General features: G+C 32.5%; 2 protein-coding genes across 3 annotated transcripts; both read left to right on the top strand.

Annotated features, from left to right (window-relative positions):
* Positions 1–43: 43 nt before the first annotated feature.
* Positions 44–591, top strand: LOC132753883 (uncharacterized; the record flags this gene model as incomplete). The annotated part of the gene is given in 1 exon segment (XM_060744428.1): positions 44–591. A coding segment is annotated over 1 exon segment (532 nt), but the record flags the coding sequence as incomplete, so codon positions are not given.
* A 7393-nt stretch (positions 592–7984) lies between these two features.
* On the top strand, positions 7985–10214 carry LOC132753867 (lithostathine-1-beta-like). 2 transcript variants are annotated; one of them, XM_060744412.1, is made up of 2 exons: positions 7985–8097; positions 9322–10214. In XM_060744412.1, the coding sequence occupies exon 2, from the start codon at positions 9387–9389 to the stop codon at positions 10197–10199; it is 813 nt and encodes a 270-aa protein (XP_060600395.1). In that variant the 5' UTR covers positions 7985–8097; positions 9322–9386; the 3' UTR covers positions 10200–10214. The 2 variants fall into 2 exon arrangements, with proteins under 2 accessions (XP_060600395.1, XP_060600401.1); XM_060744418.1 differs by lacking the exon at positions 7985–8097 and adding an exon at positions 8683–8822.
* Positions 10215–18697: the final 8483 nt, after the last annotated feature.

The raw sequence follows: 18697 nt of genomic DNA, 5'->3' as shown, positions 1-18697 counted from the left end.
ACGAATGGTCACAAATGTGAAACAAGTATGTATGGCGGGCAAAGTTTGGAATCCAAAAACGAAACAGAACATGCGGTGGCAATACCGATACGTGTAATGAAAGTTCCTCTATTGATGTACAGTTTGAGTGTAAAATTTGCGAGCAGATTTGTCCAAACCAGTATCAAGTGTATAATTACACATTTAATTGGATTTGCCTGAAGATCTACGTAAATCTTATGAATCGAAGTGATGCGGAGAATACTTGTCGTCGTGACGGTGGGCATCTTGTAAATATCGACTCTGAGCAAAAGGCTAAAGATATAGAAAAATTACTGCACAATCATTCGATAACTAAAGGCATATGGATAGATGGTATCCGGTCTGAAGGCAGCCATGAATGGAGACACAATGTTCAAACTACAAATCCTTCATTCACCTATTGGGATGAAACACAGGGCGAACCTCACTTACGTTCTGGTGAGCTGTGCAAGGTTTTCCATTTTGGAGGGACATCAAAATTGTGGCGATGGCACGATGCATATTGTGATTGGAAATATAAGTTTGCATGTGAAATAATCAGGCAAAAATATTAAACATGGTGTAATTTGATCTTCGTGTCAAAGTAATTTTCATGTATATGTCCAATTTAAGGTATTTAAACTTTCTAGCGTACAGTGATAATGTCGAGGACAATGCAAATCCGGGACTTAAAAATCTAAAATTCACATAACAATATATATAGTGATGCAGGTATAAAATTTCAAGTTCTCGATGTTTCGCATTCAAAGGAAATTTATCTATGCTGAAATTAATTGATACTTTTGTTTTAAATTGTTTGAATTTGATGTTTTTTTAGTGTTTTGTCTTCTTTGGTTTTATGGCGCATCAACACAGTTTGGGTCATAAGGCGCCTAAACAGGAAAGATGAATTTGGCAAATCTTCAAAGCAACACCACGCTTAATTTATTTAAACCCATTTAGTCGCCGGCTACAATTCTAATGCCTCTGCCATTAAAGTCAACCCTTCGGCCACAAAGTAAAGATTATAAAATGTTACACATAATTAAAATAAAGCTAGTTTTATGACGCGCATGTTTTAACATTGACAAGCTTTATTTTTTTCTATTCTAAAAGTAATCTACTGGCTATTTGCGTAAATATGCGAACTTCAGTGTAAATTTAGAATAAACAAGTTCATACATGTTTTCAAATTTACATGTATGTAACAACATATAATATGTCAAAGACATCGAAAAGAGATACATGAATAAAGGATCCATTTTAAAACATACAATGAAATACAATATTTCAAGCACAGACCAAAACATCTAAAGTTAAACACTTCTCCTGTTTAAATATTTATTTACACTTTGCTTAATTGCGAAATTCTTTCAAAAGAAATAATCTCAGCAATACATCTGTATTATAAACGTGTAACTAAATATTGTATTATAAGTTCATTGCGTATCACACATGCTTGAAAATAAAATGGCTAGGGGTAAAAGCCGTCATTTCATGCAAGGCAAACATAATATCGAAATCATTATCGTTACTCTCTTTGTGAATAGAAACATGTTCTAATGTTTTTTAAGCTGTAAAACATAGAGCACTGTATATCGCCTTACCATCAAATATTACAATGTATAACAAGATTGTTATGAAATATATCTTTTAGAACTAATAAATCATCTGCTAATTATTTCTTTAGTTTTTCTGTTCCTTCGAGGTCATTGATTCCTATACATTCAGCTATGATGACTATTTATTTTGTTTCCGACGAATATTATAATGCACCTGGTCGTCCATCCGTCCGTTTGTTAGCACGTTTCGTTTGCGGTATGTATATTTATGAACCGGTGGACTACTGGGCAAAAATGTTAACCATAAATAGGCCATGAAGAGAGCGCAGGTTTGTCTTTCCTCAGGTCAAGACCACAATTCGTCATTTTGTATGAATTTCAAAATATTCCTTACAAGGAGCGATGTGCAGGTTTGGGCTTCCTGAGATCAAAGTTCACCCCGCCTCGGAAATTACTTGATTTATATAGACATATAGAAAATCATATTAAAGTTTCATGGTGTGAAACTACAATGTCTTGAGCTTAGATACATAGCATACATTTTGACCATTACAAAACTGATATGAATCAAGTCCCATTGATTCAATATTGATCCTGTCCCAGGTAAAGAGTTATAGAGGAAAACACATCTGGGACTTATTGTATAAAACAAAGAACCTCAGAGCTTAGAAACTTAGCATGTAACATCAATTTATGGACCATAAAATAACTGGTTTTAATCATGCCTCTTGGGTCAATATTGGCCCCGCACCGGAGGTCACTTAGTTAATATAGTTTTGTATAAGAAAACATATTTCTGTCTTATTTTGTGAAACTACAATGCTAGTAGATATATAAATATAGATATTTGCCATATAGCACTGTCTTGTTGATATCTACAAAACCTAGAGCATTTTCTAAATAGAAAATCTTTTATTTATGAATTTAACGTAGCATTTTTCTAATCTATATTTAGTGGTGTTGTCGTCATTCGAATCTGCCTGGGTCAACTGTTTCGGTTCACTGAATTTCTGTATTACTACGCCTTCTAAAACATTCATTTTTGCGAGTAAACTGCACAATATATGTCTATCATTATGCTTAAGTGTTGATTTGCGGAATTGCTGTTTTCACATGTGCATTGCTCATTGTTGTGACTTACTTCGTGTTTTAATACTTTACTTACATTCTTGGCCATTATCATTTCTGATTGTTGTATTTCTAACGTGTCTGAACTCTCTGTAAAAGTATTAATATGATTATCCTTCTTTGCTGTACGTCTTTTACTTCCGTGATTTTCGTTAAGTCTTTTTCAGAATGGCATAATTGATATAATCATGGCCCTTGGGTCAAATTGGCCCGACCCGGGGTCACATATTTTATGATGACGTCTATAGGAAAACTTATTGAGTCTTAAGTGTGAAACTACAACATGTACAATACCCAGAGCTTATATATTTGACATATAACATTTCCTTATGGACCTCCACAAAACTAATATTAATTTTAAATCATGCCTCGTTGGTCAATATATGGCCTGACCAGTGAGACTCTTAAATCATGTAGACTTATATAGAAAAAACGTCCATTTAAGTCTTATTTTGTGAAACTACAATGCCAAGAGCTAAAATATTTACCATATAGCATTACCTTTTGAACCTTGTGCAAACTTTCATTAATCATGCCACATGGGTCGATATAGTCCCGTCGACGATGACAACAGGAGCAAGAAATACTACTTCTAGTTCTACTTCTTCTATAACTTCTACTGACAATAACATTAGCAGTAGCAGTTGCATCAGCAACAACCTCAATAATAGCAGTATCAGCAACATCAATAAAACACAATGGCGACGATAAAAAAACTTATTTTAATCCCAGTATTGTTTATTTTATTATGAGAGTCGTATTTTTGACTTCATTTATACACAAATACTAGGTTTAATAGTTTCATCTTCTTTTAAAATGGAAATACAGTTTATACGATTGAGTGATAAATACCAATTTCATCAGCATATGTGAGATACCTTTAATATAAAGTTGAGTTGACGATTACCTGTTTGAGATGCCTACAGTATGCTGAATGTTACATTTCATGTTTAATTTATTTCATAAATTACTTATTTTAGCATGTCAATCAATGGAACATGTTTTTAGTCCCCTACCGGTTTACCGTAGGGGACTTTAGGTTTACCCTCCGTCCGTCTGTCCGTCTGTCCGTCAGTCCGTCTGTCCGTCCGTCAGTCCGTCCGTCCACAAAACTGGATCCCGCGATAACGCAAAAAGTACTGAAAATATTTTAATGAAACTTGATATATTGATAGATGGCAGTATGGAGATTATGCACGTCTTTTTCTTTTCTTCCTATGTTGAAAATTCTGGTTGCTATGGCAACAAATAGACTGAAAATATGGCAAATTTTACACATAACCTGGATCCCGTAATAACGCAAAAAGTACTGAAAATATTTTTATGAAACTTGATATATGGCTAGATGGCAGTATGGAGATTATGCACGTCTTTTTCTTTTCTTCCTATGTTGAAAATTCTGGTTGCTATGGCAACAAATAGACTGAAAATATGGCAAATTTTACACATAACCTGGATCCAGTGATAACACAAAAAGTACTGAAAATATGTTTATGAAACTTGACATATGGGTAGATGGCAGTATGGAAATTATGCACATCCTTTTTTATCTTCCTATGTTGAAAATTCTGGTTGCTATGGCAACAAATAGACTGAATTTCAAGATTTCTAATTCTAGTTTTTAAGTTTTTTCACTTTAAGTTCTTTATTTCTTAAGGTATTTTCTTCAAACTTTAAATATAAGTTGTTTGTCATCAACCACATCATATGTGACAAGGTTTACAACTCTAGCACAAAATTTATCAGAATTACCTCCCTTGAACTTAAAATTTTCATGAAAAAAACATTGTTTTTTATATGGCTAGATGGCAGTATGGAGATTATGCACGTCTTTTTCTTTTCTTCCTATGTTGAAAATTCTGGTTGCTATGGCAACAAATAGACTGAAAATATGGCAAATTTTACACATAACGTGGATCCAGTGATAACACAAAAAGTACTGAAAATATGTTTATGAAACGTGACATATGGGTAGATGGCAGTATGGAAATTATGCACATCCTTTTTTATTTTCCTATGTTGAAAATTCTGGTTGCTATGGCAACAAATAGACTGAATTTCAAGATTTCTGATTCTAGTTTTTAAGTTTTTTCACTGTAAGTTCTTTATTTCTTAAGGTATTTTCTTCAAACTTTAAATATAAGTTGTTTGTCATCAACCACATCATATGTGACAAGATTTACAACTCTAGCACAAAATTTATCAGAATTACCTCCCTTGAACTTAAAATTTTCATGAAAAAAACATTGTTTTTTTTTTAATAACTTCTTTTTCTGAATGTATCTACTTCAAACTTCATATTAATGTTTCTTATTGTCACTCAACATTTGTGAGTGTTCAATACTCTAGCAATACTATTTCCAGAATTATGCCCCTTTTGAACTTAGACTTTTTTTTGAGAAATTGGTAATTTTTACTCCAACTTCTTCAATCATGATAGGATTTTAAAAATGTTATATTTTGATAACAGGGATGTTTAAAAAATAACTTTAGAGTGTCCTTCAGTCCGTCTGTCTGTACATAAAAACTGTTTCCTGTGATCACTTTTAAAGAACTTTTTCAACAAATTTACTTAAAATAGGAACCTAAGTGAATGGCCAATGGCCCTTCAGAATGTTGCTTGGGCTCTTACCGGTAGGGGACTTATGGATTGCTTGCAATACTATGATAATTGCTTGTTGATTTTTGTTACAGATCTATAATTAAAACAATTCAATGTACGGTCTCGTAATGATAGCACAAAAAGTACACATTGCGTTTTAGTTTGAACCGACTAAATTTCAATAATACCCGTATTTGCATTTCTTGCATAGCAGACTGGCGTTTCCGTGTGTTTTACCCATGCCGGAAATTCATCTGGCATGGGGGGTGCCAGATGAGTCGCGTGCTGTACAATGGCACGCTTAGGATGACGTCATTTTACCGTTATGAATGAAGTTGCAATTTCATACGCTGTTGTAAGAAAATAGTTACGACTGTAATGATATAAATTTCCGTTGAAAATAAAGATAAAGAATTTAAATTATAATGAAATATTGTAGAATATGCAAGAAAAAAATATCTGACATATGTTTGCGGTTCGGATCGGAATATCCGTCCCTCGGTAACCCGCCCATGGGCGGTAACTCGGCAAGCCTCGTTACAGCCCAATGGGCGGGTCACCTCGGGACGGATATTCCGGTCCGAACCGTAACATATGACAGATATTATTAATCTGTTTAGTTATCGAGTTTTTCCCAGGTATGTCAAGGGTGTGATAACTTGCGGATACTGGTGTCGATGGCTGACTGAGGTCGAACCGAACCTGGAACATATTCAATATCAAATATCACTTTTAGCTTTCTTTAATAGCACACATTGATACAAAAAGATTTTCATTACAATAACTACATAAAAAGTGCATAACATTCTCTACCACACATTTACATTAAGATAGTAGCAAAGCAAACCTTTAAGACTGGAACTTCAATCATAAAAAATACCAATTATAACATACTATCTAGTGCTTTAACTAAACGAAAAATGGTCGGATTTGATTAAGAAATGATACAAATATATTATTTTTCTAGACGTAAAGCATGTATTGTATAAAGAATAAGGAACAACTTTGCTATATATTAACTTTTATGTATTTATACATCACAACAGCAGATATCAAGTGCTATGTGGCAGCCATAAAACGTTGCCCGTTCTTCACTTCAATGTTGTTTTATTTATTTTATTTTTTTCTGTTTTTTTTTTCGGGATCATTATGTCCAGCACTTTTAAGTGTTGAGAATTGAGAATCGCTCAAGTCGGTGCTAGGGGGCGTGAGGAATGTTACACTTTTTCATTAGTCCTCATGTACAAACTCAAACCGAGTCTGCAATTTTCATGCAATTTTGCTGTTTTAAATGCTTCCGAGGGATCATTTTGTCAGATATTTTCACATGATTACCTAACCGTTCGTTTATGTTTTTTAAACTTGAACATTTTTGATTATGTTTGTTCACATCTTGTACAAGTGACTTTGTTTTCCTGCATTTTAATTACTTAAATATGTACATGGCACATTTACATTTTATGTTTTATGTAAGAGCGAACATGTATAAGACCGGTATTCTATTCATACGGGAGCGCGACGTGAACGTTTGGCGTGAGCGTGAAACTTGAACATGAGGCGTGAGCTTTCACGCTCACACTATTCGATTCATCCGGTTAGCGTGAAAACAATTGTTTCGTTCATTTTTGTTGAAAAGAAAATATATCATTAGATGAGTGGACGCAATTTCTTACTCTCTTGGGTGGTTTTGCTTTGTCATAAGCATGCTTGCAAAAACTACACACACGTAAATCAACATTGTTTTGCACCTGAAATTAATTTATGTTAGGTGTACATTTCAAGCCAGGAATGTTGAGAGAGTCAGCAATTGTCTGCAACACCCGGTCTTTGATGCCTGTGTCCCTGGGCTCCTTAAGGGACTGGTCGTACAGAAAAGGGCATTTTTTAATTGCTTCAATAAGTTTTTCTGTTGCATCTGGCATAGATAGAGGACCTTTTATGGTGGCTTCTCGTCCGCGAATGCCGTGCGTGAACTTGAAAAATCACTACATATAGCGACCGGTTTCACGCTTGCGTTACACGGTCACATGTCATAAATTCGCGTTTCACGCTTACGTCGCGCTCACGCCGATAAGGAATAAATACAATAGGAAATCGTTTGTTTGATTTTTTACGTTCGCGCTTCACGTTCACGCTACACGTTCCCGTATAGATGGAATACCGGCCTTAGTGATTAAAAGCGAAACACGTGTGACTGAATATACTTTCACCAGTTGAGTTCTAAGTATTCCAATTGAACGAATTTGTTTTTTAACCTTAAGTAAAAGTTATGCCCCATCCGAAGAAGTAGGGATTTATTGCTTTCCATTGTTTCGTAGGTCAGCGCGGTCAATCGATCCATTATAAAGTGTTATGGCCTACAATTCCTCAAATGAAGCATAATTATATTGCTTGTTTTGCGACCAACATAGATCTTTCTTCAGAAGCTTCAAGTGAATAGAGTGGCGGCGTGACCAAGTCGTACCAACTAGTAATCTAAGGATTGCTGACCGCGTGGGTTCAAACCCTGCCGGAGGCAAGCCGTTGTTTCTTGAGCAAGAAACTTTAAAAAATTTCTTAAACAAAAATAAAAAACCCCACATGCTTTTATAAGTCATGAAATTTTTTTTTCCAAATTTTAAATAAAAAAAAAGCCCCCCTGTTTTTTTTCTCAAAACCATGTTGTATAGTTTTAAAACTTGTTGCACATTCAAAAGTTAAGTTTTTTTTGCATCAGGTTTTAAAAAGTTATTCAGATATGTTTTTGTTTCACTTTCATTAGATGTGAGGACAAGCGAATATACTATTTGGAATAGGTATTACAAAGTAAGCACACTTTGTTATATCTACAGTGTCATTTTGGTTAAAATAGAAATATATTACTATCAATTAATTAATATATATATTAATAGGCTATTTGCCAAATTAAATAAAATAGAAATAAAAATTGCTTTAATATCTTAGTTTATGTATCTGCATACTTTTCCGAATGACAAAAGATATTTATGCTCTTTGTTAAAATTTTTTTATAACTACTTTTTTCGCATTAATATACTCTTTAAAGGACAAAACATATTAAAACTGTTGAGCAAGATATCAACCTTATTTGCATACATGCAATCATGTTAAAATTGTAATAATGCAATTTATTCCTTAAACAAGCCAGCAAACAATTAATACACAAATACTCGTGCTTATCTGAAGAGCATGTGACAAACCCATTTGATAAATACCTTTATATGTATATCACATTTTAGTACATCTTTTTCGTCTTCTTCTAGTAAATACCACACTCCTTCACTTCACTGAATATTATGTGTGGGCACTAGCTAAAAATATGTACAAAAGCGGAAAAATTAAAACTTTGTACATAGTATGAGTGATGAATTAATTTTCCAATATTGAGACAAGAAGAGTCACAGTGACAACTGATATGAGTGCTTATATTGTGACTCCTGTATGTGCATTAGGTATTCCACTGACCGATGTTTCTTAGGTAGAGGGAATATTGGTACAACTCTTTGGATGTGGAAATGTGTTTTTAAAGCAATGTGAGCATTTGTAAAATATAAATGTGTTTGTTTGGTTATTTTGGTTATGGGAAGAGCAACTATTTTAGAAACAGGAAATAACTTAAGTTTTGTGTAAACAAATAGATCTAAATTCATGTTGAATGTCACACTTTATTATTTTTCACAAGAGAAGACATAATAGTACTTGATATTTCGTGCTCTTGACTAGTTTTTTCCAGTCAATGCAGACTGAAGAGATTGGTCAATGGTATATCGGGTTATGGTTATCAACTGATTCAATTAAATTAACAAAACAACCAATACTTATTTCTGATATATTATTTATTCACTAGGAAATCCTATAAATGCTCAAATGCTTGCTGTTTTTTGATAGTCATGTTGACGACCTTTGTATTCTGTCAAAATGATACCACTAATATGATAAAAATGGATTATAACGCCAATTTTACTACACTTATATAATGTGATACATCTCCTCTCACATATGTGTCACCCATGTTTACTTGATTATTTATAGGTAGACGGACAGTCAACTTCATTCAAAAAGATAAGCAATCGTAGATCATATCCTCTTCATCAGAAATGAGTCGTGCATTTCTTTATATGACACAAGTAATGTTAGTCGTTTACAGTTGCGGCAGAAGGTTTTATGTTGTTGGCGAAAATAGCGTGGATGGAAAGAATCTTGTTGATATTGGAAGGAAAGTTGATAAACCTATCTTAAGTCTGCTGGGAAGAGTAATTATCGGCCTGGAAGACAAATATCATAGCTTGAAAAAAAAGTACTCTAAGATAAGTGACAAACTATGCCTGTTGCGTACATGCAATGACTGGACTGAATGGTCGCAATGTGATACAAGCATGCATGGTGGGCAGTTTGGAATCCAAGAACGAAACAGAACGTGTGATGGCAATATCAAAATATGTAAAGGAAGTTCCTCATCTGAAGTACAGACTGAGTCTACAATTTGCGAACAAATGTGTCCAATCCATTATAATAGCACTTATCGTGGACATTGTCTGAAGATGTACTTAAATCAGAAGAGTAGAAGTGATGCGGAGAATACTTGTCGGCTTGATGGCGGTCATCTTGTTAATATTGACTCCATGCGGAAGGTCCGTGATGTAGAGGAATTACTGCGCGAGCATTCGGTAAATTCCTCAGGACTATGGATAGATGGTATCCGATCTGAAGGCAGCCATGAATGGAAATATAATGTTCAACCTTTGGATCCTACATTTACCTACTGGGATGTAGCACAAGGCGAACCTCACCTAAGTTCTGAACAACTGTGCAAGGTTTTCTATTTTGGAATGACATCAAAATTGTGGCGCTGGCATGATGGAGGTTGTACAAACAAATATATATTTACATGTGAAATAATCAGACAATAAAACTTAACCTGATTCTTTACCTGTTTCTGTCTGAAATACACATGATACAATGAATGTATATTTTGCATATTAATATCAGTGTATTTTTCATTAAATCATATTTTGTTAGGCGAAAATTCCTGTTCTTCGTGTTTCATTCAATTCATTAGAACACTAGACCAACACTAGACCTACGTCAAATGAAATATTAATCTTGAAAAATTATTTCAAGTCCCATCATGTCAAAATGCCTCAGTGGAGACCCTTTAGGACTGTTGTTTGTATTTTAGTTCTTTTACAGTTTTTGTTGATTTGTTTGTGTGTTTACGCCGATTTGGAACACATGTTTAAGTCATATCTCAGTGTCATACAACACAATAATGTATTATAAAACTTGGTATTCATGACAATTGGATTTACACTTCTGTTAGAAATATGAACAATACAACGCAAAATAGTTTTAAAATGTGGTAATTATATGCCTTTATGTACAGATCAAAGTGCTACTTATAAAATTATAAAAGAAATAGATTGTGTTGTTTTATAATTTTGTAAAACAATGTAATTGAGTACATTTGGTTCAGTATATCTGGAATTCATGAATGCAGTATTAAAATGTATCCAATGAACCCTTTGATCATATTGTTTACTCACCAACTAGTTTTTCATGCGCTAAGTAGTCAGATTGCTTTTTACATGAATATATAAATATCGTCACCTTAGTGCAAAAACTCAATAACTGCATATAGATAAAGAAGCAGATATTGAGTTCTTGCACTAAGGTGACGTATTGTTTGTTCTGTCATTTGGTATAAATTTAAAAGTTCGTTAAACTTTCGATATCAGTAATTTTACTCGGTTTGTGGTTAAATACTATTCTTATTCTCTAGTTTTAAAAGCTGATAACATGGAAACACTGTAAACCGTTTTTTTAATGTGTTACCAATGAAATACCATAACACAATTATAGAGAGAGAGAGAGAGAGAGAGAGAGAGAGAGAGAGAGAGAGAGTGAATGAATGAATGAATGAATTATGAATTCAATAAATGAATGAATTATTTAAATAAATAAACAAATAAATAAATAAATAAATGAATGAATGAATGAATGAATGAATGAATGAATGAATGAAATCTTCTAAAACATTATAATAATGATATTTTTATATTATTTAGTCTCATACATGTAACAGGAAGACATCATACATGGTGGTTCTTGGGTTCTAAATGTTATTATGTCTATATTGTAACAAGAAAACCTTTGATGTACTGAACGCATAATTCTCACTAAATTCAAATATTTTGATTGCAATTTGATAATACACTTGTTGTGTCTGCACATGTGAAACATCATCTTACATCGATCACGATATTAGATAATGATGTCTTAAAAATTCTACAAAATATTGCATTTTAATGAAGATAATCGGCGTTAAATTATCATAAAATTGCGATAATGCCTACTGGCGTATGTTATGTCAATAAGTTGAAGTGGTTGTTGATAATAAAATATTCTTTCTGCATACCTGTTCTCCAGTCAAAGAAGATTTATGATATTTTTATTGTGGAAAGCTTTAAATTTGTTCGTTTTTTATTCAATGTAGGAACTTTTTACGTTCTGAACATTTATTTGTTATCGGTTTCTGCCGGTTGGTATTTAAAGGAGAGAAATGTTTGGAGAATTGTGCCACTAAAGTGTAAGGAAAATAAAATATGTCGAGCTTAGTTTTATTAAAACTGTCACTTTCTTAAAGACTAAGTTAAATAATTTAAGTGTCCTCTTCATGTCTGCATGACGTCTAATAAACACTATGTATCACATACTCGCGCCGCTTTTGCGACTCTCTAAAATTTTTATTGTACGGCTATGCATATATTTTGACGTGACGACATTTGCGCTATATAAACATAGATTTAAGACGCGCTAAATTTTAGTGTTATTCGATAGGTTGTCAATGAAAAATGGTTCTTCTTCAATTCGAAAGATCTTTATTTTTGGTATGTGATAAACAGAATATTAAATTCTTGTAAGTTCATTAATATTAAATTCGTGTAAGTTCATTACTGAATTTATTGAACTCGTTGTATAAAATAATATAATGCTCGCAAGAGGTTCGCATGATATGATTTTATTAACTGTTTAATAAATTTAAAATTAAACTTACTCTCATTCAAAATTCCTATATTTCTATTTACTGTTGCAGATTGGTTGAGGTCGTTGTCTTCAACGCGAATTGTAGATATATATCTTGTTTATGAATATATGCCCGTGTTGATTTTAATCAATGACGTAGACAACATATTCCGCAATATGTCAGGTTAAAGTTAATAAAATTTTGATGATGCATTAAGTTAGAATGAATAATCAGAAATGTTTCGATTTATCACAAAATTTGATTTTAGAAAAATATTAACTTGCGAACGCAAACAAAAATAATGTCTTATTAAAATTATAATAAATGATCTTTTAACGTACTTTAAAAACTTAGAAATGTGAAAGGTTCAAGTTTCTCGTTTTTAGCTAGTGTTTTTTTTATTGTCTACAACAAATGATATTCCATTTCTGTCCAGCAAATGATCTGAATCCAATTTTGCGATGGTAATGATTTATTTCCTCTTCATATTTCCTCTTCATATAATATTGAATAGGAGAATATATTGTTGTTTTCATTCGTGCCGCGGATATTTCATTTTACTTTAGATTTGTTGAAGACAATAGTATTCAGACTTAATTCACCTTGTCTTAAGTGATTTTGAAGTCAAAGCGTTGCAGTTAATGTTATTGATATATCATTAACTGATTCTTGGGAAAACCTGGAATTTGATTTCTTTTGTTTGCTTTGACTGGCAATAACCGTTGTTTCATAATGTAATTCAGATTTAGTTTTAAACGCTGCCTTTCATTGACCGCTGCCTTTCTTTGTTGATATTGTTTATCATATTTTAATTGTACATGTTATTTAAAAACTCTTTTACGACTAGGTATTAGCAAACCTGATTTCTATGGAGATGTGGTTTACAAACTTCGTAGGATCATGGGTCATAGCAATTTTTCTGCCGTCTTCAAATTATCAAATTATCAAACGGTTTATTAAAAGAGATTATGATCTAATTATTTAAGGCATACCGCATGTGTTCAACCCTTTTAACGCTACGCTACGCTTTCCTTTTTTAATTACATCTGACGGACTAAGTGGGAGATTGGCCTGATGGACAGTTCTTAAAAACCCTTTGTGATTGAATTGTCTTAATGTTCGTCTTCTGTCTTGCTACCTCAGGCTCTTGTAGGTGATTTTCTTGTTGCTCTGCCTTCCTTTAAGGCATCGAGTACTTTGGGAATGGTCAGTAGGCTGTACCTTCTTCTACATATTTACACAATCGTTTATGTGTTTTAATTATTTCGTCTTAAGTAACCATGACCATTGTTAGAATTTCACTTGGCGGGGATTAATTTTATTTACACTTTCCTGTCATTCAGGAAAATATTAGGGCTAAGAGTGAGGTTTGGCGCGTCTAAAACCGGTTTAAACTCCCTAGTGGTTTAACAATCACTGACCGTTCCTAGGCGGTGCCCCTCTGTGTTCCTTCACGTGTTGTTCATGTCTGTATTGTTACTTGTTTTTGAATGTTTACATGTTTTCTAATGTCTGCCTTGTTGGATTGTCTTTTACGGTAGGTATTTTCTTACCCCCAAATTTTTTACCCCCTCCCCTTTTCACCCTAACAACCCTTATCCCTTATTCCCATATGGGCCCGTTTTAGTTTATATTATTTCACACAATACATGTCCCTCTCCTTTCGCCGACCTTATGTCCACTCCAGGTTTTTGTTGGGTGTCTTCTGGGTGCTCTACTTGGGTGTATCGGAATCTACGTCCTGTGAACGTTTACTTTACTTTGTTGATCTTTATTCTTGTTTTTTTGTGTTCTTTTGCACTGCCCTTCTACTTAGTGAGATCTATCTACCTATAAAAGTTCAAGTCGTTACCTTTTAAATTTCTTACGTTTCGTCCTTGACATATTTCAAATTGTAAAAATGAACAAAGGGCAATGACACCAAACTCAGGGAAGAGACAGTTACAAAGTTGTAGGCACTGCACATCAACTCAATGAGTTTCAAGTTGATAAATTTTATAGTTCTCAATTTATGTCATGAACAAAGTTCTAAGTGTTAAAATGAACAAAGGGCAATAACTCCAAATATAGGAACGGGAGGTTTACGATTCTTATTAAACGCACATTTACTCATTCAGTTGTATCTACCTACAAAATTTGAAGTTGATATCTCCTGTACATTCTGAGTTATGTCCCGGACAAGAAATCTGCATCCGACCACCAGCTGACTCCAGTATACCCCGATAAACTTCGTTTATATTTATTTTATATAATTTCATATGTTAGTTCAATAATGTTGAACTTAACTCCATTCGACATGATTTATAACTCTCGAAAGCTTTAGCTCCCACAACAACAATCGACTTCCTTTAGCAACCATTGTTATCAATAGCTACCGTTTTCTTTTAAAAGAAACCTGTGAATTCAATAATTAACTGTCCGTATAAGCAAGTGACTTCCGTAACAACCATTGAATTTCCTTAGCAACAAATAACTTCAAAAGTAATCATTGACTTTCTATAACAACCAGTGACTTCCATTCCAACAATTAAATTAACAACGAGTTTTATTTTTACATGATGTGTACTATTCAAAATGAAGACTTGCTTTTTTATAACAGATGGCCTAGATTTTAATGCTTGCTTTCCATACATAGCTATCAATTTTGAGTGTTCTTTGTCATTTAGAACCTTTATAGTAAGGAAAATAAAGGCGATCATTGCTAATTGTTTATTGCAGTTATTTGGGGATAAATCAAATTGTATTATCAATATAGGGAATAACTTCATAACATCAAATTCACCATTTTTACCATGGCAAAAACAATGGATATCAATTGATATTATTAACTGAAGTTTACACGCAAGTTAATTTTTCGTATTACCAGAAAGCTCTTTGAAAGCTGTCAACAGAAAGTGACATGAGAGATAAATCAATAATAAATCTGAAGACATATACAAAATGAAATGCCGTGTAACTGTACATTTCAAATATAATCCGTATAGTCTTTTTGTTGGAAAGAAATGAAAAACTTTTAAAAGACCACTGACAGAAGAAAAATGAATTTTTCTTGTCTTTGTTTCCAACCCACAATATCTGTCAAATGTTGTTTCATTATTCCTTTTCGGACATTGTAATTTAACAGTCATTTGTCTGTGTCTGCCTTTTTTAAAATCAGTTTGTCACTTGCCGATATATGACAAGACAAAAATATGTAAATTTAATCAAACAAATAAAAAATATCAATCACTTACAAATATCAAAAGTATAGAATTAACAATCGTCAGAAATATAGTCTCCTCGGTCTTCACATTTTAGTATGTCTATTTTGATTTCTGAAGTTCTTATTTATTTAATGTTGTTCTTAGAATACGCCAACTTAATATCGCCTTGCGCTTAACGTCTTGCTTTACGCTCCATTTTGTTCTTTCTCTCCACTACTTTCGAAAAAAGATATATAAATTTAAGGAATCCACAAGGTACATTGCACAAAAGACAAGTTCATGTTACGAGTAGATATTTTTCTAACACACTATTTCAAGAAATCCAAAGTGTAGAGCATTTGTCATAGTTTTGAAGTGCAATAATAAAAAAATCGTTTTTCATTTTGTCAGGGGAAAACGTTCTCCCGAATGTAATTGAATTAAATTTTCACAATAGCTTAGGGCGTTGGAAGCCTGCAACTACATTGACCTATTAAAATAACTCACGGAAATGAATTAGAACACAAAAATCTGGATAAAATGTGATCCGTCGCAATTAAGCACTAATCACAAAAATCACGAAAGCTGCAGACTCGGTTTGATCGAGACAGGAGGGATAATGAAAAAGTGCAAAAAGCTAAAACTATACTTATAAAAAGCCGTTTAAAAAGATCTTCCTCTCCTTCTCGGACTTGTTGGTCGCTCCTTTTTTCAATAGCCACAATTTTGAAGTGGAGCGTCAGTTTGCCAGACGTTATCCAGTAACAGCTTTAAAATCCAAATGCCTTTGATAAGAAGCTCTATGATAACTTTATCGTTAGATAAACGTTGAAAAAGTTTAACACATTTAGGAATCGTTTACTTGCAATTACATTTAAAAAAAAATCTTTGAATTAATCTTAACAAATATTTTTATGCCGACGGTTTTTTGACTGTAAAATGTTTTATTTATATAAATATGTACATATCTTACTTGTCGGTTCTTGTCGGTTTGAGTATCAAAATTGGTGTCACTTTCTTTAAATTATGAAAACGGTAATAATTTTATTAAACAAAGATAAATGCAGAATACCTAAATACGGTCAGAAACGGCAAAATTGAAAATGGATATAATTGACAGGTAGAATCTTTCTTTGCTTTACCAAATTATAAATCATATTGTTGAGTCAGTTATTAGAATAAATCTCGTACCTTAAGTGCTGTAATAAAACATATCAAGAAATTCCAATATAACATATCAAGAACAGCAATTCGTTCGGCGGTTAAATTATATATTGTTTCTATAAAAATATGTTTGGATTATTATACATCTGACAGAAGTGACTGGGTCAGAATTTTTATATTGCATCCAATTTTAGAAATTACGAATGATTTGTAATTATTTATGTCTTGATAAATCATGCACTTATTATTGATATATATCTAAATGTAAAGAATAAGTCTAGATAAGGTCTTTTAATTTTAAAATGTTCTTTTTGAAGTAATCTCTAGTTCAATAGGTCATATCGAAATAGTATTACTGGCATCTCTGTAGTTGTTGTGTAATACTCTAAATTCGCTTAATTTCGTGGGCATAAAAGTTCGTCATTTGTCACAAAGAACACTCTCGTGGGTTCTTAAATTCTTGGCTAGTTGATTTTTCTAAATGTTAAAATGTAAGTAATATGATATAAATAAGCAGACGCAATGAAATTTCACTGAATCTAAAATTCGTGGATTTATCTATCCATTAGAAACACGAAAAATAGTTTCCCACGAAAAATAATGATTCTGCAGTAACTTATGTCTTAAATTGTCCTGAAGGACCCCATTTTTAGGATGTAATAAGCGCTAGAAGACACGACTTTTTAAACTGGATACTTTTAACAGTGCCGCAACATTTGTACATCGCTTAAGAAAAGAAGGTAGATCAAATTTTCATATTTTTGGTGTTTAAATTTAAAGTTGAAGAAAGCACATTATAAAAACTGAAATTTCGGAACGGTGAATTTACTATAAAACATATAGATTGTATGGGAAACTTATTCAATGAGAGGTAAAAAGTGATTTTGCTCATTCGGTTTTTAATGCAGTAAGTATACCTAATTTAACACCGTCTGTTTTTCTATAATCTTTGTCTATGCAATACATAACTTCGTTAATCTTCTGTTAAGACCACACGAAAGTCTTATTCAACCTACATTATTTTGATATATGTGCTACACAAACTTACCTTTATTTAAATAAATAAAAGTAAAATTGAAGAATACACTTGTTGCTCCTCATAAATAGAAAATACTAGTGTCTGATATTAAAACATTTATCAGGCAAGATTTAGAAACAAAAAGGACGATGCTATGCCTCGTCCTCCATTTATTCATGCCAAGCCTGATAAATTTTATAATATCAGAAACTTGTTTTATTTATCATGTAATGAATTATAATATTCTTTTCTTTCTTTTAATTAAAAATGAAACAAACAAATACAAAGAGCCTGTCGAGTTCATGCCGTGCACAAAAATACTTTTACAAAGGTCATATCAATAAGAAATAGTCTCGAATGTTGAACTTGTTTATCATATTTTAATAGACAAGAGACACTTTAATATCTAAAATATCTTTTCGATTCAAAGTTTATCAATATAATGATTTTATTTGTAATATTTTCAACATAGTAAGAGGTAATAATATTTCATTCTCTTCATTTCCAAATGTATTGATGAGTTGTCTGATAAAGCTAAGGATGACTTATAAGACTAAATTGATCAGGCATGCACTTAATTATCAGACAAAAATGTAATGATATAATACGTTCAGTTCTTATTACGAATGGTAAATATCAAGGAAATGCTTGACTTTGATGTCTTTTAATGTAAGGAAGGGTTTAGTTATAGAAAAATACCCACATCCCTATATATAGAGGCATTACAGCACCGCCTGACTTTTACAATTGAAATATTCTCAGGTGGATTCAATGTCATTCTTTAGTTAGCACTATCTTTTTTATGCACTTTCGTCTTTTTATATCATATCCATACATACACCAAAATAACAGATTTCTGATCATTATTTACATTTTAAACAAACTCACATTATTAAGTAACCTTTTTTTACAAAACATATATTTTCACATAAACATCTTTACACGAAACAAGCACAAAATTAATCACACGAAGCGAATTCTTTTAAAACTGAGAAATAAAATATAAAAATCATGAAACAA

Source organism: Ruditapes philippinarum, unplaced genomic scaffold, assembly GCF_026571515.1.
Source record: "Ruditapes philippinarum isolate M1 unplaced genomic scaffold, ASM2657151v2 ctg5127_1_1_1_1, whole genome shotgun sequence".
NCBI classification, from domain to species: Eukaryota; Metazoa; Mollusca; class Bivalvia; order Venerida; family Veneridae; genus Ruditapes; species Ruditapes philippinarum.
The sequence above is the reverse complement of the archived record's forward strand: the minus strand, read 5'-3'. Positions and strand labels throughout refer to the sequence as shown.

Excerpts from the sequence above, each read along its gene's own strand:
- LOC132753867 (XM_060744412.1), top strand. The coding sequence starts at position 9,387 with ATGAGTCGTGCATTTCTTTATATGACACAAGTAATGTTAGTCGTTTAC.